Source organism: Geotrypetes seraphini, chromosome 2 (assembly GCF_902459505.1).
Source record: "Geotrypetes seraphini chromosome 2, aGeoSer1.1, whole genome shotgun sequence".
Classification (NCBI taxonomy): domain Eukaryota; kingdom Metazoa; phylum Chordata; class Amphibia; order Gymnophiona; family Dermophiidae; genus Geotrypetes; species Geotrypetes seraphini.
In genome coordinates this window covers 521394138-521420426 of record NC_047085.1, presented here as the reverse complement: position 1 = coordinate 521420426, position 26289 = coordinate 521394138, and the positions used below count along the sequence as shown (strand labels likewise).

At 46.7% G+C, this 26289-nt stretch overlaps 1 protein-coding gene across 2 annotated transcripts; it reads right to left on the bottom strand.

The window, feature by feature from the left end:
• Positions 1-6170: 6170 nt before the first annotated feature.
• On the bottom strand, positions 6171-20805 carry LOC117354707 (oocyte zinc finger protein XlCOF6-like). 2 transcript variants are annotated; one of them, XM_033932600.1, is made up of 3 exons: positions 20642-20805; positions 12432-12558; positions 6171-8728 (listed from the first exon to the last, which is right to left on the bottom strand). In XM_033932600.1, exons 1-3 carry the CDS (start codon positions 20663-20665, stop codon positions 6567-6569), a joined length of 2313 nt encoding a protein of 770 aa, XP_033788491.1. In that variant the 5' UTR covers positions 20666-20805; the 3' UTR covers positions 6171-6566. The 2 variants fall into 2 exon arrangements, with proteins under 2 accessions (XP_033788491.1, XP_033788492.1); XM_033932601.1 differs by having other exon boundaries at positions 6171-8725.
• Between the last annotated feature and the right edge of the window lie 5484 nt (positions 20806-26289).

Genomic DNA, 26289 nt, shown 5'->3' with positions numbered 1-26289 from the left:
TTTGAACAGTTGGCGGACCGTCAAGTCATCCCCTTGTATCTAGCACACATGACTCTGCATCTCCTGACAGAGGGCTCTGTGACAGTGAGGGCATAGCAATAGACCCTTCATCCTCTGAGTCTCCCTCGGAAAGGCCCACCAGATCCTGACCAGCCTCTGAAATTAAGGCAGAAGCGCCCCGGGCGCTCCAGCCTAGAGAATGACATGGGGACAAATTTTCCCAGTCACCACGCGCTCTCTCTATCCCATCTCCGCGAGCTCTTTCCCTGTCCCTGCCCCATTCCTGCAAGCTCCCTCTTCATCTGCACAAGCCTCGAACATTTTAAAATCTTGTGTTCAAGGCTTGTGCGGTTAAGGAAGAGCTTACAGGAATGGAGCAGGGACAGCGACAAAACTCACAGGGATGGGGAAATTGAGAACCCACAGGGATGGGGACAAATCTGTCCTCGTGCCATTCTCTACTCAGCCCCCTTGTGCGTCGCCAGATTCTCCTTGGGGATTTCAGCTCATTAGATCAACAAATTCCGTAGAAAGTGTCATGTTAGGCAGCGCTGAGTCTCCTTTAGGCAATTCCAACTTATGTCTCTTGGGCTCCGCGGCCTCCACACCCCTGCGTTTAGGAGCACCATTCCAGGGCTCTAGAACGGATTTTCTTTCAACCAATAAGACTCCCTGACCGTTCCTCAGCCCTAGAAAGCAAAGGGGAGGCTAAGCCAACTGCGCCTGCCCCCCCTTCATGGGCTGTGCGGCACATGGTGCAAGGGCACTCATCCAGCGCAAACTTGGCATAAGGAGCAAAGGAGCCTGAGGTGATTTGAAACTTCTGGAGAACTTTACAAAAAATATTGAGAAATCCAGGACAGTCACTGCGGGACCGTTTTGGCACCAAAAAAAACGGCTTGAAAATACTTTTAACAAAAATAAAAAATTTTTAGGATTGTAGAGGTGGAGAAACCTAAAGGAAGAGTAATAAACCTGCACAAACAGGTTTTACAGACATCCTCCCCCTCCCCCTGATTTTCCTCATAGATTGCAGCAGCCTGTGCTGAAAATGTGCTGCAGCCTGCCTCGGCTTCAAAGGTAGTTGGACCGCCTCAAACGGACGGCTCCTCCAGCGCTGAATCTTCAGGCTGTCAGTCTGACCGATGTCTGGCTGAGCCTTGACCCCCCCCCCACGGATGCAAAAAGGGAAAGTAGCCCTGCGAGACCCCGCTGAGCCCCCTACGGATACCTGACAGCCTGTGTGCAAGCCCCCGCAACGCAGCAGGTGGGCAATGCTACAAGGGCAATGAACCCTGAGCTCCAAAAGGATTCTGCAGGCTGACCAACAGGTACCAAAGAAGGATTAGCCTGTCAGCTGCAGACCTCGGTCTGCTTCTCCTCCATGCAGGCAGAGCTGGACCCTCAATTAGGGGGAGTTCTTAGCACTGAAAGCAGTCAAAATAAACAGAGCAGGTCACAAAGACTCCTGGCTCGCTTACAGAAGGAAAAGCTGAAGGGGGCATCAGAGCCTTCTAGTGAAGGAGGAGGGATTCTAAGGCTGGAGTGGATTCCTTCTGCACAGCTCGCAAGCACTGGGATATTACAGCACCCATCCATACAGAATTGCACAGTGATTGCACTAGGAAGTACATTTCCTGCTATATCAGCAGGCCCCCCTGTCCCGCACACTCTGTCTCCATGGCTATGGAGATAAGCAATTCCCACTATGAGTCCAAACCTCGTGTCTTAAGTAAGACAGTAAGTACTGGGCGGGGAAACCCAAAATGCCACCTCAGTGCCCGTCATAGAGACAGTAAGGGATGCAGGAAGTTTTCTGAGCAGGTTAAGGCTTAAAGGTCAGTCACCAAAAGCGGGGGAAAAGATCCAGAAAAGCAAAGCACAAGAAAAACAGCAGATGGAATGTGGAGTACCTGGATGAATGCAGGAAAGACACAAAAAATGAGTCAACCAAGAAAAAAACTTTTAAATGGTAAAAATATAAAAACGTGGTACCAAAGACTTTGAGGCTCATAATGAAAACTTTAAAACGTCCAAAAACTTTAAAACGTCCAAGTGCCGATTATCAAAACCAACTTTCTGGACGTGCAGAGGCACTTCTAAGCTGCTGTGCGTCCAGAGAGCAAAGGGACGTATTGGGAGGTGTGTTATGGGCGGGAATCAGGCGTGCTTCCACCTGGACGTACTGCAGCCAGACGCCGGCAGTTAGACCTCTTTGAGTTGCGTCTAAGTTCCACAAAAGTGCCCAAACTGACAAGATCACTGGAAGATTTAAGGCATGTCCCCCACTTACTCCCCCAGTGGTCACAACCCCCTCCAACCACCCAAAGAGTGAAAAAAACCCTATAGGCTTCCTATCAGCTGATTGCAGCAGAGGAATTCCCATCAGCTGAGCTGGTGTCGGGGATTCCTTGCAGCTCAGCTGATGGGGATTCCCCCTGCCTGGAGTTGCAGACCTACACCCTCCCCATACATCCCCATGACATCCCACACTTTCCTCAACATCCCCTAGCTCTCCCCCTCCCACATACCCCCAACAATCCTGGGGCCCCCTCCCTCATTCCCAGACACCTTGTGCCTTTGGATGAGAAAATGGCAGGAGGGAAGCTCACTCCCTCCTGCCTACAGGGCCTTCCCCTCCCAATCGCCATTTTGAGCCCATCAGGGCTTTCGGCCACTCCCACTGCCTCCCAAGATGCTGTGGGAGGGGGGAAGCCCCATCATTTGCAGCACGCAGCCCTGTAGGCAGGAGGGAGTGAGCTTCCCTCTTGCTGTTTTCTCAACCGAAGGTACAGAGGGATCCAGGAATGTGGGAGGAGGTCCCAATAATGTTGGGGGGATATGGAGAGGCAGAGATATCAAGGGGATAAGGGAGATGTTAGGGGGAGGGGTGTAGGGCTCTGTGGCTCAACTGATCCTGGCAGGGGGAATCCCCATCAGCTGAGCCGCCATGAATCTCTGAAACCAGCTCAGCTGATGAGGATTCTTTCTGCCGTGATCAGACAAGGTAGTCGGTTGGTACGTCTACAAAACTTGCTTTTATACGTTTTTCATGTGGACATTTTTATTTTTGAAAATGGGCAAAAAAGGTAGACGTCCTTCCAAATTATCAAGGAGGACCCGACATGGTCTGTATTTCGACAATATGCCTTCCTCAGGAGTTTATGTGGCTTGAAAATTGTGAAGAGATACAGGACAAATTAAATCACAACACGAAACAGCAACATGAGGATGTGGGAAGAAACAGTGCAAAAGACAAAGCCAGATTAGTTAGTGTCAGAGAAAGATACTGGAAAATCATGTGTAACTATCTTAAAATGTTGATGGTATTTTGTGGGCTTTACACTGTAAAGAGATGTACATGTGTTTTATTTTAGAGGAAAAGCATAATAATACATTGCAACATTTGTACAATCAAGATAACGAGAGGGTGAATAAGGACATTGATGACGTGATCATCAGTCGGTGAATACCCAAAGAACGATTCCCAGAGACTTGAGCATCTCATGTCTCTGTTGGTGCAACCTGTCCATTCTCAAATGTGATGGCGTGATTCGCTTCTTTGGAGGTTGTCTTAAGTTGTTCAATATAGGCGTGGAGTCCTGTAAAGTTGAGCAGCTTATGAAATGTCTCGTTCCTCATGCCAGGATGCAGAGCAGATGAAATAAAGTCTGGAATGTCCCTAGAGTGATTGGTTACCAGAGTTGTGGAATAGGTGGTGGCATTAATGATGATGGAGCTCGGTGGTGTATGGCTACAATAGTTTGAACTGTACAGCAAAATGGTCTTTGGAAGGTGGATGTCATGTACCCGGGGATCCGGAGAAAAAAAATCATTGGGGGGGGGGGGGGAAACCAGATGTAAACAAAAGTGTCCAGCTCCAAGGGAGTCTAAAATGAGCAAGGTGGTGGGTAAGTAGGAGAGCTTGGCAGTCAGGAAACAGGAGGGCGAATTGTTCCAGACTTTTAAAACTGAGGAGGTTCAGACTTGAAATTAAATGGTGTCTGTTCACACATAGAGGGGAGTCCATCGACTTGAATGAGAGGCCCTGGGTTCAACTCCCAGAAGAGCTTGCTTTTTTGGCCTAGTTTTTTGGATCCTGGGTTCAGGCCTCAGAGGCAGTGGGAAGTCAAATAATGAGACAATAGCCAGGATTGTTTGGAAAAAGGTATATAATATCAAGAAAGAGCATAACATGATTCTAAACTTACTGTGCCTTTAATGATTGACACTAAACCAGTTCTAACCGGTTTAGCATCAAAGTATTTTCATTTCTGATGCACATACTACGGACTCCTATTATTTCTATAGTGCCACCAGACGCACTCAGCGCTGTCCAGAGTCTCAAAGAAGACAGTCCATGCTCCAAAGAGCTTACAATCTAAACAGACAAACAGGATGTCATGGATGCAGTTAAGGGGAATGGGTTGGATTGGAGGTCAGATGAGTAGGGTTATGGATTGAAAGCTATATCAAAAAGGTGGGTTTTCAGTCTGCTTTTAAACAAGGGAAGGAGCTTGACGGACAAACAGGTCATTTATTCCAGACATAGGGGCAGCTAGATGAAAGGAGTGAAGTTGGAATTGGCAGTGGAGGAGAAGGGCAACGCTAAGAGCGACTTAACTAAGGAACGGAGTTCTCTGGTAGGTGTATGAGGAGAGATATTGAGGGGCAGCAGAATGAACCCACTTGTAGGTCAGCAATAAGATCTTGAACTGTATGTGGTGACAGATAGGGAGCCAGTGAAGTGACTTAAGGAGAGGGGTGACATGAGCGTAGCGAGGTTGGTAGAAGGTGAGTCGCACAGCAGAGTTTTGCACAGATTACAAGGGGGAGAGGCGACACTGAGGGATAAAAGTTAGGAGTAGATTGCAGTAATCTAAGTAAGAGGTAACGAGAGCATGGACAAGGGTCTGGGTAGTGTGCTCAGAGAGGAAGGGGTGAATTTTGGTGATATTGAAGAGAGAGAAGTGACAGGCTTTAGCAGTCTGTTGGATGTGCGTAGAAAATGAAGGGTTGGAATCGAAGGTTGGGAGCAGAGGCGACTGGAATGAGAATGGAGGGAGAAATGGAGGGTTTAGGAGAAAAGAGGAGCAGCTCAGTCTTGGACATATTTAGTTTCAGGTGGTGATGAGACATCCAGACAGGCTGAGACTTTAGGTGAAATTTCAGACGTAGAGAGGTAGAGCTGGGAGTCAACAGCGTAAAGGTGATACTGGAAGCCATAGGAGGAGATCAGGGCACTGAGGAAAGAGGTGTAGAGTGAGAAGAGAAGAGGTCCTAAGACACCAACCGCTAGCGGGGTAGCAGCAGAATAGGACCCACCAAAGATGCGTTAGGAAAGGTAGGAGGCAAACCAGGAGAGGAGAGGACAGATTTGAGGAATCCAAGGAGTAAGCTGTGACTTACAGTATGAAAGGCAGCAGACAGGTCCAGAAGGATGAGGATCGAGTAAAGGCCTTTAGATCTGGCCATGAACAGGCCACCGCAGACTTTGGCGAGGATCGAGAATCTGTTGAGATGAAGTCAAGGCAGTGACGGAGAACAGCACGCTCAAGTAGTTTGGACAGGAATGGAAGGAAGGAGTCAGGGTGATAGTTGGACAAGTAGGTGGGGTCCAGTGAGGGTTTTTTAAGAAGCGGCTTATGCACCTGTTTTTATCATATCTTTTGAAAGTCTAGGGCTTGAAGGATATTCCCAAGCATTGGGCTTAAAGCATGTAAACTAGGGGCCAATCAGTCTATCTGCAGACATTCCTAAGAGTCAGATTGTTTAATATATTATCCCATAAGCCTTTACTGATATTCTGGAGATGCTGAACGTTAATGCTGACAAGAAGGGCAACAAGGAATAATAAAGGGGATGGGATGACTTCCTTATGAGGAAAAACTAAAAAGGCTTGGAGAAGAGATGGCTCAGAGGACATATGATAGAGGTCTATAATTGAATGTTTACTTTTTCTGAAAATATTAGAACCAGGGGTTATGCAATGAAGCTACTAAGTAGTAAATTTAAAGCAAACTGGAGAAAATATTTCTTCCCTCAATGTGTTAAATTCTGGAATTTGTTGCCAGAGAATGTGGTAAAAGCAGTTAGTTTAGCAGGGTTTAAAAAAAAGTTTGATTAGTTCTAGGATAAGCAGCATAAAATCTGTTTTAGTCTTTTGGGATCTTGCCAGGTACTTGTGACCTGAATTGGCCAGGATACTGGGCTTGACGGACTTTTGGTCTGTCCTAATATGGCATCTCTTATGTTCTCATCGGTTGAGCTCATCATAGAAGCTTCTCCAGAATGTTTCTGCTGTAGTGATGGGGTTTGCACTGCACTTAAACCTTTTTCCCCACTTCCCTGCAGAATTGTTTTAGGTTCTCTCTAAACAGTGTATGTTGATCTTTCTCCTTTCTGGTCTCTTCGTATCTCCTCAGTTTTGGCGCTCCTGCTGCTAATTTTAAATTTTAATTGGAGCATACAAATTTAAGGTCTTCCTTTGTTAATGTGGCATTCCTCAATTTGAAATTTTGGATCCTTTTCATTAACTTTACGGACATTCGTATTTTGAAATCTGATCAAAGTTGTCCTTGATAGATGGGTAATGATTTCATTTTTCCTTCAATACAATTTACTGAGGCAGAGTTGTTATTCTTTTCACTGTGGCTTATTTGGTGCCTTTTGAAAACTGATTTTTTGACAAAGCTTTTATTACACTCAGTACACGTAAAAGGTTTCTTTCCACTGTGAATAATTTGGTGGGTTTTAAGATTTGAAGACCGAGTAAAACTTTTATTACACTCGGTACACGTAAAAGGTTTCTTTCCACTGTGAATAATTTGGTGGCTTTTAAGACTTGAGGATCGAGTGAAACTTTTATTACACTCGGTACACGTAAAAGGTTTCTTTCCACTGTGAATAATTTGATGCATTCTAAGATATGATGATGTAGTGAAACTTTTATTACACTCGGAACACATAAAAGGTTTTTGTCCACTGTGAATGATTTGGTGGACTTTAAGATTTGATAATCGATTGAAGCTTTTATTACACTCGGTACATGTAAAAGGTTTCTTTCCACTGTGGATCATATGGTGGATTTTAAGATATGACAATGTAGTGAAATTTTTATTACATTCAGCACATGTGAAAGGTTTCTTTCCACATTGGTTAATTTGGTGGGTTTTAAGATATGATGATCTGGTGAAACTTTTATTGCAATTGGTACATGTCAAATGTTTCTTTTCACTGTGAATAATTTGGTGAGTTTTAAGACTTGATGACTGAGTGAAACTTTTATTACACTCAGTACATGAAAAAGGTTTCTTTCCAGTGTGAATAATTTGGTGAGTTTTAAGATTTGATGACTGAGTGAAACATTTTCCACACTCAGTACACGTAAAAGGTTTCTTTCCACTGTGAATAATTTGGTGAATTTTAAGACTTGATGACTGAGTGAAACTTTTATTACACTCAGTACACGTAAAATGTTTCTTTCCACTGTGAATAATTTGGTGGCTTTTAAGACGTGATGACCGAGTGAAACTTTTATTACACTCACTACAGGTAAAATGTTTCTTTTCACTGTGAATAATTTGGTGGCTTTTAAGACGTGATGACCGAATGAAACTTTTATTACACTCAGTACATGTAAAAGGTTTTTTTCCACTGTGGATAATTTGGTGGATTTTAAGATATGATGATGTGGTGAAACTTTTATTGCAATTGGTACATGTGAAACGTTTCTTTCCACGGTGAATAATTTGGTGAGTTTTAAGACTTGATGACTGAGTGAAACTTTTACTACAGTCAGTACACGTGAAAGGTTTCTTTCCAGTGTGAATAACTTGGTGAGTTTTAAGATTTGATAACTGAGTGAAACTTTTACCACACTCAGTACACATAAAAGGTTTCTTTCCACTGTGAATAATTTGGTGAATTTTAAGATTTGATGACCGAGTGAAACTTTTATTACAGTCAGCACATATAAAAGATTTTTTCCCACTGTGAATAATTTTGTGGATATTAAGACATGATGATGTGGTGAAACTTTTCTTACACTCAGTACATGTATATAGCTTGTTTCCATTGTGGGTTAGTTTGTGCCGTTTGAGAGCTGATAATTGAGTGAAACTTTTACCACACTCAGTACATGTAAAAGGTTTTTTCTTGCTGTCAATGATTTTCACAAGTTCATCGTATTTGAAACTCCTCCAACTTCTATTACACTCACATGTAAAAGGTTTCTTTCCGCTGTGGATCATTTGATGCCCTTTCAGGTATGCCCAGTCTGTACATATAAATGTTTTTTTTCCACTGTGGCTTATTTGAAAGATTTCCATATTTGATGTCACAACAAAACTGTTAATACACAGTGTACACGTAAAAGGTTTCTTTCCATTCTGGCTTATTTGGTGCATTTTCTCCTCTCCTTGGGGGAGTTTCGAAGGTACTAGATAACTGTTATCATTTTGAAAGGGTCTCTCGGTTCTCTGGTGCTCAGAGATGTTTGTGAGTTCCCTGTTTCTTCTCTCACAATTGGTGCCTCTGTCTGCCGAACCTCTCGTCGGATCTGTCTGATTCTCCTCTGATTCTGGTTGATGATTCCTTGTGTTTCTCCTTTCATTTCTCTCAGAAATATTCTGGCACCCGTTCCCTGATTTGGGGGGTCCTTTTTCCATGTCTACTTGAGGTTCTCGATTCGGCTCTCTCTTCGGTTCCCAAACAGCCTCATTATCTGCTAGATTTGAATAGAAGAAAATCATCTGTTTTATTCTGTTTTCAATAAAAAAAAAGATTTACTCCCCTTTCTTTTACTAAGCCTTGGTAGAGGTTTTTACTGGGGCTCGGAGCTCTTAATGCTCCAACGCTCATAGAATTCCTATGTGCGTCAGAGCCATAGGAGCTCAATGAGCGTCGGGAGCAGCACGGACCCTTCTGTGCGGCTCCCCGCGCTAAAAACTGCTATCGTCGTTTCGTCAAAAAGGTCTAATATCTCCTTCATTTTACCACTTGTAATTTCTTTTTGTAATATTTAAGGCCCTCTTTTACTAAGCCATGGGAGAGGTTTCAACTGCGGCCCAGAATAAAACAAGAATCATTTGGAAAGAGTTATATATGATGAGAATGAACACGATAGCAAATGTACAGGAATGCCACACAAAATGCAACAGAATTTAATCCCCTCCTCCCCCACCCCGTTATTCAATAACTCTGTATATAGTAAACTAACATAATGATATTATCTTGTATCCAAGGGGGAATCAGTAATGAAAGGCAATTGTGAAATTATGCAGTAACCGGAACAGAGCTAGCGAAATTCCACCTATATATTTGTGCATTGCCTGTTGGATAGTTCGTCCACGCACAGTGCAGCGCTCGGACTTTAGTCGTGTGGCAGCCACGAGGTCAGAAACATGGACGCTCCATTGCAAGATGGCACCATCAAAGAACAACGTGCAGTAGTGCGCTTTCTTTGGGCAGAGGGAGTAACGGCTTGTTTGACTGGGTAATGGGGAAGCTGGATGTTGGGGAGTCCCTGGACATCGTCTACCTGGACTTCAGCAAAGCATTCCATAGCGTACCACACCGCAGGTTGCTGAGCAGGATGAGTTCTATAGGATTGGGCGACACATTGACGAAATGGGTTGGGAACTGGCTTGGAGGTAGGCTTCAGAGGGTGGTGGTGAATGGCACCCCCTCTGAAATGACGGAGGTAATCAGTGGAGTGCCGCAGGGCTCGGTCCTGGGCACGATCCTATTCAACATCTTTATAAGAGACTTGGCAGAAGGGCTGCGAGGTAAAATAACATTATTTGCCGATGACGCCAAACTAAGCAATGTAGTGGGCAAAAGCACAACAGACATAAATTCAATGTCCGACAACATGATGCACGACCTACTCCTACTGGAGCACTGGTCTAGGTCCTGGCAACTCAGCTTCAATGCCAAAAAAATGCAAAGTCATGCACCTGGGCAGCCAAAATCCATGCAAGACTTACACCCTTAATGGCGAGATCCTAACAAGAACTGAAGCAGAACGAGACTTAGGGGTGATCGTCAGTAAGAACATGAAGACTGCCAATCAAGTGGAGCAAGCTTCATCCAAGGCAAGGCCAATCATAGGTTGCATACGCAGGAGTTTCGTCAGCCGTAAGCCTGAAGTCATTATGCCATTGTATAGATCCATGGTGAGGCCCCACCTGGAATACTGTGTGCAATTCTGGAGGCCGCATTACCGTAAGGATGTGCTGAGACTGGAGTCGGTCCAGAGAATGGCCACCCGGATGGTCTCAGGACTCAAGGATCTCCCGTACAAAGAACGGCTAGACAAATTACAGCTATACTCGCTCGAGGAGCGCAGAGAGAGGGGAGACATGATCAAGATGTTCAAGTATCTCACGGGCCGCATCGAGGTGGAAGAGGATATCTTCTTTTTCAAGGGTCCCACGGCAACAAGGGGGCATCCGTGGAAAATCAGGGGCGGGAAACTGCACGGGGAAACCAGGAAATTCTTTTTCACTGAAAGGGTGGTTGATCGCTGGAATAGTCTTCCACTTCAGGTTATTGAGGCCAGCAGCGTGCCTGATTTTAAGGCCAAATGGGATAGACATGTGGGATCTATTCACAGAGAAAGGTAGGGGAGGGTCATTAGAGTGGGCAGACTGGATGGGCCGTGGCCCTTATCTGCCGTCTATTTCTATGTTTCTATGAACAGGTGGATAAAGGTGAACTGGTTGATATTGTGTGTTTTGGTTTTTCAAAAGGCATTTGACAAAGTACCCCATGAAAGACTTCTCGGGAAATTAGAAAGTCATAAAATAGAAAATAATGTCCTATTATGGATTAAGAGCTGGTTGAAGAACAGATAACAGAGAGTCGATTTAAATGGTCAATATTCTCAATGGAGAAGGGTAAACAGTGGAGTTCCCCAGGGGTCTGTGCTGGGACCACTGCTTTTTAACATATTTACGTATCAATGATCTAGAGATGGGAATAACTAGTGAGATAATTACATTTGGTGATTACTCAAAGTTGTTAAATCGCAAGAGGACCTTGTGAGACTGGAAGACTGGGCGTCAAGATGGCAGATGAGGTTTAATGTGAGCAAGTGCAAAGTGATGCCTGTGGGAAAGAAGAAACCGAACCATAGCTATGTGATGCTGGGTTCTGTGTTAGGAGCCACTACCCAGGAAAAGGATCCGGGTGTCATTGCCTCAGCTCAATTTGCAGCGGCCGCTAAGAAAGCAAATAGAATGTTAGGAAAGCCTGAATCGATACATCGGGCTCCCTCCCTAGCATCGTTCAAATCCAAGCTAAAGGCCCACTTCTTTGAAACTGCTTTCAACTCTTAACTCCCACTCACTGCTGTCAGATACCTTGACCCACTGTATCATTTCCTCTGCCATAATCTCCCCAACCCTGTAATGTCCTGTCTAAATTTGATTGTAAGCTCTTCTGAGCAGGGACTGTCTATTGTATGTTAAAATGTACAGCGCTGTGTACACCTTTTCAGCGCTATAGAAACAATAAATAGTAGTAGTAGTATCAGGAAACAAATGGAAAACAAAGATGAAAATGTTATAATGCCCTCAAATCGCTTTATGGTACGGCCGCACCTCGAATACTTTGTGCAATTCTGATCGACGTATCTCAAAATAGATATAGCAAAATTAGAAAAGGTACAGAGAAGGGCCAATAAAAGGAATGGGACGACTTCCCTATGAGGAAAGGCTAAAGTGGCTAGGGCTGTTCAGTTTGGAGAACAGACGGCTCAGGGGCGATATGATAGAGTTCTATTAAATGCTGAGTGGAGTGGAAAGGGTAGATGCGAATCGCTTGTTCGCTCTTTCCAAAAATATTAGGACTAGAGGGCATGCGATGAAACTACTAAGTGGTAGATTTAAAACACACCAGAGAAAATATTTCTTCACACAACGTGTAATTCAATTCTGGAATTCATTGCCGGGAATGTGGTGAAATCAGTTAGCTTAGCGGGGTTTAAAAAAGGTTTGGCTAATTTTCTAAAAGAGAAGTCCACAGGCCATTCTTGAGATGGCTTGGGGAAATCCACTGCTTATTCCTAGGAGAAGCAGCATCAAATCTGTTTTTTACTCCTTGGGACCTGGGTTGGCCACTGTTGGACCTTCGGTCTGCCCTAGTATGACAGTTTTTATGTTCTTATGAACCCAGCACCGTGCTGTTCTGACACACTCTCTTACAGTCAGGTCCTGACCTTTTGTGCTGAAGAGAAGGAAATTTGTAGGACAGACAGGAAGCTCTTGTGATGCCTCAGTCATGAAATTCACACGGTCATCTTAACACAGAGAGCAGATCATACTTGGAAATCTCAGAAATGCTGAAGGTGTAGAAAACCTGTCAAATTTCTTTGAATAAATCAGATGCTGTTCCCCTTAAGAAAATGCAGAGACAACAATCCTTACCTAGAAACATCAGGGTCTGGTAATTCTCCTTCATCACCTCTCTGTAAAGCTCCTTCTGCCCTTCGTCTAAATACTCCCACTCCTCCTGGGAGAAGGAGACCGCGATGTCCTCAAACGTCACCCGCTTCTGAAACACAAACCAGAAACACACTCAGCATGCTGGTTGTGATCAGAGTGTCAGCAAAGGATACTGGGAAACTATATTAAACTTGCTGATCCTTGGGAATGTCTGCGGACTGAATGGGGTCCACCTTTTGCTCAAACAAAAGGCATCTAGACTAGAGAGTTGCGCGGGGACAGAAATCCCACCCATCCCCGCCCGTCCCCATCAGGATCCTCTCCGTCCCCACCCGTCCTCGCAAAGAATGACCTCCATCCCCGCCCGTCCCCATAAAAAGCAGCAATTACTTCTGACAGGATCATCAATTCCACAGTTTCTTTTGCTGTTTTCCTTGTGGAATCTCTTTGGTGGAACCCTTTTTTTGTTTTCTGTTCAGGTAATTAACTTATAAACCCCCTCTTTTATTAAAGCTGACGTGTCCGTTATATTATATGGACGAACCCTGCTTCCAAAGCATTCCATCCCTGTGGGGAGTCCCGTGGGCCAGAGGGGGGTCCCCGTGGGAGTCCTGTGGGTTAGGGGGGGATTCCTGCGGGACCTGCGGGATTCCCGCGATCCCCGTTCCCGTGCAGACCTCTAATCTAGACGCCATGTCACTGAGAACCATTTCTCCAAAGAGTCACACCTCCTTGCTGATTAGGAGACAGCAGATCAAAAGAAATTCCAATGGGTGATACAGAAGATACTGGGAAAGAGGAAAAAAATAGAAATACTAGATTTACCCAGAACATTCTTTTTATTTTTAGTATTTATATACAGTGTTCCCTCGCAAATTCGCAGTTCGCGAATCATGGACTCACTCATTCGCTGTCTGCTCCAGTCACCTCTTTCTATAGTAAAGTCGGACTACACCAATCAGGAGCTGTGTGTCAAAGCAGCTCCTGATTGGTGTAGCACGACTTTACTACAGGGAGAGGCGGTTGCAGCAGACCGCGAGTAATTTTCTTCACCCGCTGGTGCTCCAGCTGCCCTCTCCACCGTTTGACAGGCAAAAAACTGTATTCGCGTTTTTTTTAAATTCGCAAGGGTTCCTGGAATGGAACCCCCACGAATTTCGGGGGAGTACTGTACTACTTATAACCTAAGTGGTTTACATTCAGGTATTCAAGGATTTTTCCCTGTCTGTCCCGGTGGGCTCTCACTCTTTCTAATGTACCTGGGGCAATGGGGGATTAAGTGACTTGCCCAGGGTGATGAGAAACAATATGGGATTTGAACCCACAACCTCAGGGTGCTGAGGCTGGAGCTCCAACCACTATTCCATACACTCACACCAACAGTACATACACAGACATGTGTATACACATACAGACATACATATACACACACACTTTTAAAACCAATAGGAGGACATTTTTCTTCACTCAGAGAATAGTTAAGCTCTGGAATGCATTGCCAGATGTGGTAAGAGCGGATAGCGTAGCTGGTTTTAAGAAAGGTTTGGACAAGTTCCTGGAGGAAAAGTCCTTAGTCTGTTATTGACAAAAACATTCACTCAGAGAATAGTTAAGCTCTGGAACGCATTGCCAGAGGTTGTGGTAAGAGCGTATAGCGTAGCTAGTTTTAAGAAAAGTTTGGACAAGTTCCTGGAGGAAAAGTCCATAGTCTGTTATTGACGAAAACATGGGGGAAGCCACTGCTTGCCCTGTATCGGTAGCATAGAATATTGCTACTCCTTAGGTTTTGGCCAGGTACTAGGGAACTGGATTGGCCACCGTGAGAACGGGCTACTGGGCTTGATGGACTCTGCATGAGAAGATCAGGCGAGAGGGGCAGCGGAAGAGGATCTGCCATGAGAAGATGAACCAGATCTGCATACCATGGGCGCCTGGGTCAGTCCAGAGCCACCAGGATCACACGGCCGATGTGACGAGCGCTGCAAAGAAGGACTCTGCCCACCATCGGCCAAGGGGGTAAACATACAAGAGGCCGTCCGTTGGTCAAGGCTGCACCAGAGCATCCAGCCCCTCGGGCTAGAAATCTCTGCGCTGACTGAAGAACCTTGATGCTTTGGCATTGACACTCGTGGCCATCAGGTCCATGACCAGCTGGCCCCATGCCTGCACCCAAAGGCCATGGGACTGAGACACCACTCACTAGGATCCAGCATGTGATGACTGAGGAAGTCCGCCTGGACATTCCCCGCTCACACTATGTGGAAAGCTGAGATGTCCAGAAGATGAATATCTGATCAAGCCATGAGAAGAGAAGCCTCCTGTACCACCAGACAACTCTCAGTTCCCCCCGATGAGTGGTGTAAGCCCCTGGCCTGGCATTGTCTGAGAGAACCCAAACCTATTTGCCTTCAGCAACATCTGGAATGCTAGTAACGCCAAATGGATGGCTCTGGTCTCCAGAACGTTGATTGACCAGAATGCCTCCTCCAGAGACCAGCTGCTCTGAGCCGAGTGACTGAGACATTGAGCTCCCCAACCGATGAGACTGGCGTCCGTGATAAGCACTGTCCACTGAGGCTGATCTAGACTCATTCCCTGCACCAGATTGGAAGACTGTAGTCACCAGCAAAGGCTGCGACAAACTAACCCCTGAATCGGAACGGGAAAGTCCAGATCATGCATCTGAGGCGACCACTACTGAAGAAGAACATACTGAAATGGGCGCATGTGGGCGCGAGCCCACCTAACCACATCCAGGGAGGCCGCTATCAACCCCAAGACCTGTAGAAAATCCTGTGCCCGAGGAAACCGACTCTTCCTAGGCAGGTGTCGAAGAGAACTTTGAGGTACTCCAGGCGCTGAGACGGAGCCAGCCGGCTTTTGGACAAGTTGACCACCCATCCCAGTGACTGCAGGAACTCCACAACCCGAGTCGTAACCCGGGAGCTCTCCTGAAAGGACTTTGCTCGAATCAACCAGTCATCCAGATAGGGATGAACCAGAATGCCCTCCTTGCGTAAGGCCACCGTCACCACCACCATAATCTTGGTAAAAGTCCACAAAGCCGTGGCCAGACCAAAAGGAGGTGCACAAAACTGATAGTGCTTTCTCAACATCGCAAAGCGAAGGAAACGCTGATGGGAGGCCCAAATCAGAACATGCAGGTAGGCCTCCATCAAATAAGAACATAAGAATTGCCACTGCTGGGTCAGACCAGTGGTCCATCGTGCCCTGCAGTCCTGAAGTAGGCCGCTGTCTAGGCCTACCTCGGAATGGAGACTCCACACACTATATACTGGTTTCAATAGGTATACATTTATTAGCAAATCAGTAACAGCTTACAAGAATAAATGATTCAGCATATAATGTAACAGATGTGATCCTCAGGCCTGAGGGTCCTCTGATGTCTGTTCTGATTACTTCTGCTTATAGTCTGCTCCCACGGCGGCCCTTAGGTCAAAGACCAGTGCCCTAATTGAGTCTAGCCTTGCTTGCATACGTTCTGGTTCAGCAGGAACTTTTTTTTTTTTTTTAATTTGAAATATTTTATTAGAATTTTAAAAAAGTAGTACACACAGAAAATGTGGATATCAACTCTCAAGCAAACTCCAGACACAGTAGCAAAACATAATAATGTCTCAATTACAAATCACAAAAGAGCAATATCAAACTTCAATACAAAGAAATGGACTGAACTCCACACCACCCCCATCCCCACCCCAATGCAGTAAGCACACAATTGACAACCCCCTGTTGTTTCTTCAGGAAGTCGTCTCCACAGAACCAGTCCCCCTGGTTCCCCCTCCCCCCCCCCCAGTAAACTTAAAGCAAAGTGTCCACCTTGTCCATAATTACAGTCCAGGTCCGAACAGAAGAGAATGGTTCAGCAGGAACTTGTCTAACTTTCTCTTGAATCCCTGAAGGGTGTTTTCCCCTATGACAGACTCCGGAAGAGCGTTCTAGTTTTCTACCACTCTCTGGGTGAAGAACTTCCTTACGTTTGTACGGAATCGATCCCCTTTTAACTTTAGAGAGTGCCCTTTCGTTCTCCCTACCTTGGAGAGGATGAACAGTCTATCTTTATCTACTAAGTCTATTCTCTTCAGTATCAGACGGAATTTTTCCTGGATTTATTTAGGTCGATTTAACTGAGACTAGCCCTACCTGCGTATGTTCTGGTTCAGCAGGAACTTGTCTAACTTTGTCTTGAATCCCTGGAGGGTGTTTTTCCCTATAACAGACTCCAGAAGAGCGTTCCAGTTTTCTACCACTCTCTGGGTGAAGAAGAACTTCCTTATGTTTGTACGGAATCTATCCCCTTTCAACTTTAGAGAGTGCCCTCTCGTTTGAGAGAAGTCAGAAACTCCCCAGGCTGGACCGCCAGAATGACAGATCTCAGGGTCTCCATGCGAAAATACGGCACCCAGAGTGGCCTGTTGACACCTTTCAGATCCTAAATGGGCCGAAAAGACCCCTCTTTCAAAGTGCCAGGTTTTGAAAAGCCGTCTGGACCCCCAGACATGTCCTCAAAAAGGGGGACATGTCCAGGGAAATCTGGTAACCCTATCCAGGACCCACTGATCCTTGTGATCTCAGCCCACCCCTGGTAAAACCAGGGCAGGATTAATTTGTCGAGGGCCCCTAGGCACACAAGTACACTGGGCTCCCTGCCCCGTCCCACCCCATCATAAGCCCAGGTGGAAACAGGAAGCTGCGTCAGAGGGAAGTTTTGGGCAAGCAGCACCACTTGCACAATTACAGTTCCCGTTGCCTTTCTTACCCGCGTTGCTTACTTGTCTTACTTTCCGTCGATGGGGGGGGTTGCCGATTGGGGGGGGCCCGCATTGCCAATCGATGCTGGAGGGGCCCATCACCATTTGGAAAAAACAATATTGATGCCTTCCTTCATCGGGCCCTCCTGACCATTTCGGGCCCTAGGCACGTGCCTTCTTGGCCTATTGGTTAATCCTGCCCTGGGTAAAACTCCCGCAACCGGGCTCCCACTGGCACCAGGGGAAGGGCCCGCAAGGAGTCATCGGGCCGGGTGGGCGGCGGAGGGGGCTCCGGAGGAGTCATGACCCCACAGGCAGGCATCCCAAAAGGACTGTATGCGCTGAAAGAAAAGCCCCTGGAAGGAAAGGAAGCCCCCCAACCAGGGCATTATCAACGAAAATCACGTAAATGCCCCCGGGTGACAACATCCCGCACAGGCGGGCGAGGACGGTCCTCAGGAAGACGGGACACCTTAGGGTCAGTCAAGGTCTGAACCAGCTTGTCCAACTCCTCACCACATAGGAAAGAGCCTCAAAAAGGATATTTACTATACTTAGCCCTAGAACCACATCCGCTGACCAACCCCGGAGCCACAGGGTAAGGCCAAGAAGCCCCTCCAAGACTTGGCCGAAGTCCGCAACAGATCATGCATGGCATCCGAAAGATAAGAAGCGCCAAGCTCAAGCCTATCCACCTCCTGATCCACCAAGGACCAGTCATCAGACTCAAGATCAAGAACTCGCTCGGACCATCGTAAACAAGCCCAGGTCACCAGACAGCCACAAACCGCTGCTACGTCAAAGGCAAAGGCGGCTACATCAAAACTTTGCTTAAGAAGAGACTGCAGCTTACGATCCTGAAAGCCCCGCAGAGCCAACCACCATCAACCGGCACCGTATGCCTGTTTGCGATAGCCGAAACCACCTCATCCACCACAGGAGACTTAAAGGTATCCCTATCCCCATCAGGAATGGGATAAAGACAAGCCATGGACCACACCAAATGAAAGGGCGCATCTGGTGACTTCCACTACGTATGCACTACACCCGAATATCCTGATGCATAGGAAAAGAATGGGAGGCCATCCGTATCCCCCAAAGCAGGAGGGGCTCTTTCGCATTCTCCTCAAAGCGCAAAACAGATGAAACCTGAAGAATAAGCTCCTGAAGCTCTTCCCTGTGAAAAAGGCGCACAACTGACGCATCCTTGCCAGCCGGTGTCTCTGACAAAAACATATCAGCATCATCCGTTCTCTGGAGAGGTTCTTGGAGGTCCAACAAGGGGTTCAAGTCCTCATCAAGAGAAAACGCATCTCCAAACAAAAATTCCTTGCCCCAAGAAAACCGCGGCTACTTGGACAAAGATGGGGGAGACTGGGCCAGAGCCAACGCTGAGGGGGGCCAAATGGGGATAGACGTGGAATGCATAAGCCCCCCCCCCCCCCGAAAAACCAGAGATCCCTGGGGAAGAAACAGGGGAAGAAACAGGACCCCCGGCTGCCTGCAAGTATGCAAGTACATGGTCAAAACTAAATCTAGGGCAAACCGCCCTGGCGGCAAAGCAGGACTCACTGCCAAGGCAGGAGACCCAGCAGAAACCTGTTCCTGTCTCTCTAAGACAGAGGGAAGGTCACCTGAGGCTTTAGACAAGATGGCAGAGCTTCCCACCAAAATCGACAAAAAACCTCTCCCAAGGCCTGCAGTGGCAAAGATGCCTGAAAAGCTGGCAGCCACGAAAAGGGAGTCCCCGGTACTGTCGGCGGTAAGGGAAACCTCCTTTCCCTGACTGTGGAGGCTAAGGAAATCCCTTTGTGAGTGGTAGGGAAAACTTTAATTTAATTTGAAGAGACCCCACTGGCTCTCTAAGCTATGTGTCTTGCTGGTATTTGGTGGCAAGGCTTACAGCTGAGGCACCTCTAAAGATAAAAAAAATTGGAGAGGTGGGGGAAATGGGGGGAGGGACTCGACCAGTCGAGTGTGGTACCCCCGAGGTCAGGCGGACCCCTGAAAGGGACCCCCCCCAAGCTTAATCCAGCACCACAAACAGGGACAAATCGCCCAACGATCCACATTGATGAGTTTAATGAATCTGGGCCTATACCAGGGAAAAACTGCATAGGCTTTCTAGCTCCACCTGGAGACTGAGAGCACAGCCCACTTATACTACAGCCCAGAGTTTGTCTCTCTGTCTCCACCTGCTGGTCATGGTGAGCTATTACCCATCAGTTTCTGTGCCGGTCTGGAGGGATGATAAAGAATAGGACAATATATCTACTTTTGAGCGGAGATCTTCATTTTGTGTTTTATTTAGAGGCCAATACTCCCTCCATCTCATTTCGTAAACTAGGGAGTCCTACAGGTGAGAATATGCTGCCTGCTTGTCCTGGGATAAAGCAATTACTTACTATAACAATGTTATCCTGGGATGGCAAGCATCCCTCTCACCTCTCCTGGTTGGCTTCTTCGCTTGGGCATAGATGTTGGGTGGGAAGACACTTGCTCATGCACGGTGCGGGCCGGGCAGTCTTAAAGCTTAAAGTGACAGTACACTTTTACACCGTCCGTACCAGGCCCCGTGGATGACATCACCTACACTACTACTACTGCTATTAATGATTTCTATAGTGCTACGAGACGCACGCAGCGCTGCATAGAGTCACAAAAAGTAAGAAAACAGTCCCTGCTCCAAAGAGCTTACAATCTAAACAGCCAAGACAGACAAACAGGATGCCATGCATACAGTTAAGGGGAACAGTTAATCTGCTGGCTGGGTTGGAGGGCAGAGGACTAGGGTTAAGGATTGAAGGCTATATCAAAAAGGTGGGTTTTATCGTGAGAACATCTGCCTGCTGTCCCCGGATAACTCTCGTAACGGTAAGTAACTGTGCTGTACCTTGGTGAAATGCTTTAAAACATGACTTTAAATGTGTACAACACAATACCAGGAGCCAATGGTATCTTTTAAGTGGTGGGTTCCCTATGTCTTGAGCGGCTAAGCCTCCACACAGAACTGAGCCTACTATTACAGTATTTATTTCAGGTAAGTTGGGAGAGGAAGGGCAAGAGAGAGCATCTCTCTCTCTCCCTCCCCACCGGATCCTCCAAATTCGCTGTCTGTTGTCAATCTGGAGCTGGATTGGGACATGGGCTCTGCCTGCCTTTCTTTCAGCCTGTTGTAAACTTTGTTGTACCCTCCCTGCCTGATCTTCTTTTGTTCTACCATCACAGGGGCAGGGCGGGGAGAGGAACTCGGGAAGCCGCACATTAATCCAGTTCCAGGATTTGAGGAGTGTGGGATCTGTAGTGCCTGCGAGTCCCACAATGCATCAGGATGGGGGGGTCAGAAATCGAGGACTGTCTGAACATCTCCAGCCTGGAACTGGGTCACCTGCAATCTCTCTGTAGGGAAAGCTGCCTTACCTCTGCAGACTTGGCCTGGGCCATCCTCTCTCCTGCTTTTCTGGGGAGGATCCGCTCTCTCTTTCCTGGGATGAAGCTTCAGGCTTTGCTTCTCTTTCAGTGGCTGATCTTTGCAAAGAAGCTGCAGGAAGGGAGGGCAGGAAATGTTCAGGGTTAGGAGAGAAGAAGGGGTGGAGGGATGTGGACCAGACGCCATCTTCAGAGTGGCAAAAAGCTGCCAACCAGCTCCAGGTCAGGAGGACCACAGATCCAGATCTGGTTTTCTAAGCGTGAGAAGGGAATTTTTGATAATATTTTTTCTAATATTCTGGTGTCAATTTTTGCAGATGCATGCAGGAACCGTATGTGGGGGGAGGAGGAGACAGAACCGACAGGCTGCCTGGGAAGGAAGGGAGATGAGACATTCGTTGAGAACTCGCTGTCTCGGCAACTGCAAGAACACAGACTCTGCTAGAATAGAGAGTAGCAAAGTGAAGGACACGAGAGAAAGTAAATAAGGTTTGGGTCGCCTAGAGCAGTGTTCTTCAACCTTTTTACACCTATGGACCGGTAGAAATAAAAGAATTATTATGTGGATCGGCATCAGTCCGCAGACCGGCATCGGTCCGCAGAACACTGGGCTAAGTCGTGGACCAGACTCCGCCCATCTCTACCCAATGTCCACCCCAGACCCCGCCTCCATAAGAGTACTAATTGTAACACTATTTTTTTCCATTCATTTTTCATAGATACACAAAATATAATCTTATTAACAACACATAATGGTTAACCAAAAAATTAAACTACACAAAGCACACTGACAGCAGATGTAAATTCTCAGAATTGACATAATTCAATCACTAAATTCAAAAATAAAATCATTCCCCCCTACCTTTGTTGTCTCCCTCCCTCCATGCTATACCTTACCTTCTGGCCTGTTCCTGCCTCGCCATTTTATGCCACCCCCGGTGTTATCTTCAGGCCGGCTCCCTCTTCCTCACTGATGCAGTGCACAAAGCTGCGGGCAGCGGCTCCTTGCGCGTCCCACGTCTCATCTGGAAGCCTTCCCTCTGACGTTGCGATGTCAGAAGGCTTCCAGTCCAGGCACAGGACACGTGTAGGAGCCACTGCCCGTGGCTTTGTGCATTGAATCAGTGAGGAAGAGGGAACTGACTCAAAGTTAACGCCGCATCGATCACACCGTTGAAGAACACTGTTTTGGGCCTGACGCATGTGCCGGCCCTGTGGACCAGCAGGAAATTTCTGTGGACCGGCACCGGTCCACGGACCGGTGGTTGAAGAACACTGGCCTAGAGGAGAGGAAAAGCAGGAGTAGTGGGAGAAGTAAACAGGGGGGGGAGGGGGGGAGAGGAAGTCTACCCAGACCAGAACGATAGAATGTGTGTGCCTACTCTGGGTGTATGACGCCCTTTCTTGCACGGAAGTCAGATAAAGCTATTTACTGTTTCACATCGGCGTCCGTCCCGCGTTCACCCAGGGAGAGATTGTTTCCCACATCACTCTAAATACAAACAACAAAGTGCCGCAGCAGAGGTGATCATAATGGTTCATAGACAAAATTACAGTTTTTAGGGGCTCTGACGGGGGGTTTTGTTGGGGAACCCCCCCAGTTTACTTAATAGACATCGCGCCGGCGTTATGGGGGGGTTTAGGGGGTTGTAACCCTCCACATTTTACTGTAAACTGAACTTTTTCCCTAAAAACAGGGAAAAAGTGAAGTTTTCAGTAAAATGTGGGGGGTTACAACCCCCCACACCCCCCACAACGCCCCCACAATGCGGCGCAATGTCTATTAAGTAAAGTGTGGGGGGGGTCGGAGCCCTAAAAACAGTAATTTAGAGCGGTGCGCACCTCCGCACTGCGCTCAATTGTCTGGGCGCGCCTTTGTTGCGGCGCGCTTTTGACCTGACACCGATCATAATGAACAAAATACACTTCTCCCTAAGTATTCGCGGTGGATGCGGGCCGCCAAGAGGTGCAAATATGGAAAAACCGCGAATAACTTTTTTATATGTTATTTGCGGTTTTGGGAACGCGCCATCGTTGTTACTATTGAAACCGCGAATAACTTTTTCAACTGTTATTCGCGGTTTTTGATCTGTTCCTGAAGGAGAGGCAAGCAGCGATTTCATGCATGCCGGGAAGAAGCCTTTCTCTCTAGGGATGCTGGGAAGCAGCATTTTTCTCAGGGCACATTGGGGAAACATGGAAGCAGCGAATTTCAGAGTTACCAGAGGTCCCTCAAGCCCAGCATCCTGTTTCCAGCAGTGGCCAACCCAGGTCCCAAGTACTGAGAGAGGATAAAGCATGGAAGCTCTGGTCCCTGTAAGTCCTGACATTAGCAAGCCAGGTGAAGGGGGATGGGAAAAAGACAAAGATCACTTTTCTCTTTACAGAAAAACTGCCCTCACCCCTTGCAACTGACAACTACCTTATCTATCTCTGCAGATGATGGAAACAGTAGATTAACTATGGAAAGATATTTCACCATTAACTGAAGAGCATGCAAAGATGGAGAAATACGCTGTTTTATGAGTTCAGTTAGCTACTGTAGAAGTAAAACTAGAGAAAAAGCAACAGGTCCTGAGGCTGTGGGCTAGCTGTGGTTTTACACCAAGGCCCACCCAGCCAGATACCATAAAGAGATAAACAGACCATGGTCAGAAGACAGAATTCTCAGAAGAAAGAATTCATAAGAAAAATCATCTAATAGAAAGTATCAGAGATGTTTAAAGTTGGGAGGGGGGCTTGTGCTCGGAAATACTAATATGGTGGGGAAACAGGCATTTCGGGGAAAAGGTAGGTTTTACGGAAAACAGAGTGGACATATAACATGACGTAGTTGAGAATAGCCAATGAATGAATGTAGCTAGGCAGTAATGCATAAGTAAATAACCAATAAGGATGTATCATGTGATGTAAACCAACATGGTGTTGGCCACTAAGAAATGTATAAAAACCAGGCCTATAGAAGGGAGAGGTCAGAACAGACATCAGAGGACCTCTAGGCCTAGAGATCACCTTCTGTATCACCTTCTGTTACGCTATATGCTAAATGATTTATTCCTGTAAGCTGTTATTGATTAGCTAAATAAATATATACTTATTGAAACCAGTATATAGCGTTCGAGGTCTCATTACCGAGGTAGGCCTGAACAGCGGCCTACATCAGTGGTGACCCCGACGTTGAAAGAGGGGACATGCCCCTTTAGAGACCTCACTGGATTGAAGGCCTATACTCTGCTTGTCAGATTGCCTCTCCATATTGCTTTTGGCCAAAAGTTTGCTCCTGGGTCTAGGGTTTGCTTTATGGGTTACTTATGTATTGTTTGTACCTGACCTTCATTCTTTTCTTGCAGATTTGTTGCCTTATCCTTCCTATCTTGCTTACCCTGTTACACCGTTTTTTTTTGTTTTTTCTCTCTTTTCCTGACCGGCAATAGAATGTAGTCTGCCCTGAAACTCTTGTTTTTTACTAATCCTGTTTGTTTGTCGTTACACAGGCCCTGTGGCGTCAACTTTGGACGATCCCGGACCCTGGAGCAGGAGTTCACGTCAATTCGCCCAGGACCGGGCTACCATCCTTAGTTGTCCTACGGGTCCTGTATAGCACGATGGGTAGTCAGTCGGACTGACCGGTGGTAGGCAGTCAATAGTTCATAGGTTTTAGTATATATGTTTGCTTGCGGACGGGTCGAGTAGTCCGCCGATAAACTTAGGTAGTCAATAGCTTAGGTTTTAGGATATGTTTGCTTGCGGACGGTCGTGTAGTCAGCTGAGAGCTTAGTCAATCGATAGTGCAGGGTGTAGTCGATATACATACGTAGGTAATTAATAGTTGATCAATTACTGGCGGGTCGGGTAGCCGGTGTTTAGGTATAGTCTCAGCGCAGCTCTATTGTCACCCACTGACACTTCCTCTTATGTATCCTCTATATACTCTTCTTTAAAAATTCCCTTTTTTGTTGGTGCAGACTCTGAGTCGATTGCTGGTTGAGCTTCAGCTTTTTCCTCTCCGCGGCCGACGACTGGCCCTCTGGTCTACCACCTTATTCTCTTCTTAGGTTCAGTTCAGAAGACACTTCACGTCCAGGTAAATATATTAGTTTGGTTTTCTTATATGATTGCTGAAATTTGTTGAGACACTATGCTCCCTTTAGCCCTGCTGAAAAGTGTTACGCACCCTGAATTACATAAGCTCCTACACCATTTCCATGACAAATGGGTTAAACATACTTCCAAGAAACATCCCCCAAATTCGCCAGAATGGACATGGCCCCCACAGGGGTCCCTCTTTTACAATGATTTACTTTCCCTCCGTACCATTATACTTAATGACAAACAGGGCAAGTCAAGAGATAAACACTTAGAAATGTGGAAGCTGTGGCGAGCTCAATGTGTTGACCCGCCCCTTCCACCTTCACCACTCATAACCAACACTGACCCTTCAGCCCCAGATTCGACGACCGAGTCTGGTACCCATAAGAGTGCTTCCCCACCCCCATATACCAAAGCTCCTACCACACCTAGCTCGCCCATACCATCATCTGGTATATATCCTTCCCTGCAACCCCCGGCTTGCGGATATGACCAGGCCCCCTATGTGCCCCCAGAAAATGCACGTCCTCGCGGCCAGATGAAAGCTGCCTCCCCTGCCCCCTGCTCCACGCCCTCTTACCAGATAAATGGCTTTGTGGATCTGTCTCCCATACCTCCCGATGTCCTCTTTCCTTCATCTTTACCTGCCCCTCCTTCCAAGCCCTGTTCCCTTGAACCTCACTCCAAAAACGCCCAGGTACATTGGCAAGACGATGACTTATCCAAGTTTAAAACTGATCTTGACTCCTGTGCCACCCGTATCCTTCAGGGTACAGGTGCTCACACTGGTTTTTCCCAAGGATTGGCTACCTTGTCTTCCCCGACATCCCGCTGCCCCAATCCCACTGATTGCCTTTTTACTAACTGCCATGGCCTTACTGATCATGTCAGTTTCGCTCAAAAGCATGACGATTCCCGTTGTCAATACGAACATCTCGGTTGTCGTGTCTGTCGTCATTTGCCCTCTTGTCCTGACCCACATGATTGTACTGCCTTTGGTGCTTGTACTATCGCAGCAGCTCATAAGAATCTTTCGGATGGCCTTGTCCATTCTTGGGCTCCTGTCTATACGCAGCCCACCCTGGATAACCCCACATGTACAGTTCTGGCCACCCACGAGGTCCCTCGGGGAGACTCTCTTGGCACGCCTAGTAACATAGTAACATAGTAGATGACAGCAGATAAAGACCCAAATGGTCCATCCAGTCTGCCCAACCTGATTCAATTTAAATTTTTTAATTTTTTTTCTTAGCTATTTTTGGGCAAGAATCCAAAGCTCTACCCGGTACTGTGCTTGGATTACAACTGCCGAAATCTCTGTTAAGACTTACTCCAGCCCATCTACATCCTCCCAGCCATTGAAGGCCTCCCCAGCCCATCCGCCCCTAAACAGCCATATACAGTAAAGTAACATAAAGTAAAGTAGAATTTCCTAACATTGCCCCTGAATCTACCACCCCTCAACCTCAAATTATGTCCTCTGGTTTTACCATTTTCCTTTCTCTGAAAAAGATTTTGTTCTACGTTAATACCCTTCAAGTATTTGAACG

Coding starts and splice junctions, on each gene's coding strand:
- LOC117354707 (XM_033932600.1), bottom strand. CDS start 20,665: ATGGCCCAGGCCAAGTCTGCAGAG. Junction 12,559..20,641: donor CCCAGGCCAAGTCTGCAGAG/GTAAGGCAGCTT, acceptor TTTGTGTTTCAG/AAGCGGGTGACGTTTGAGGA. Junction 8,729..12,431: donor CCAGACCCTGATGTTTCTAG/GTAAGGATTGTT, acceptor ATTCAAATCTAG/CAGATAATGAGGCTGTTTGG.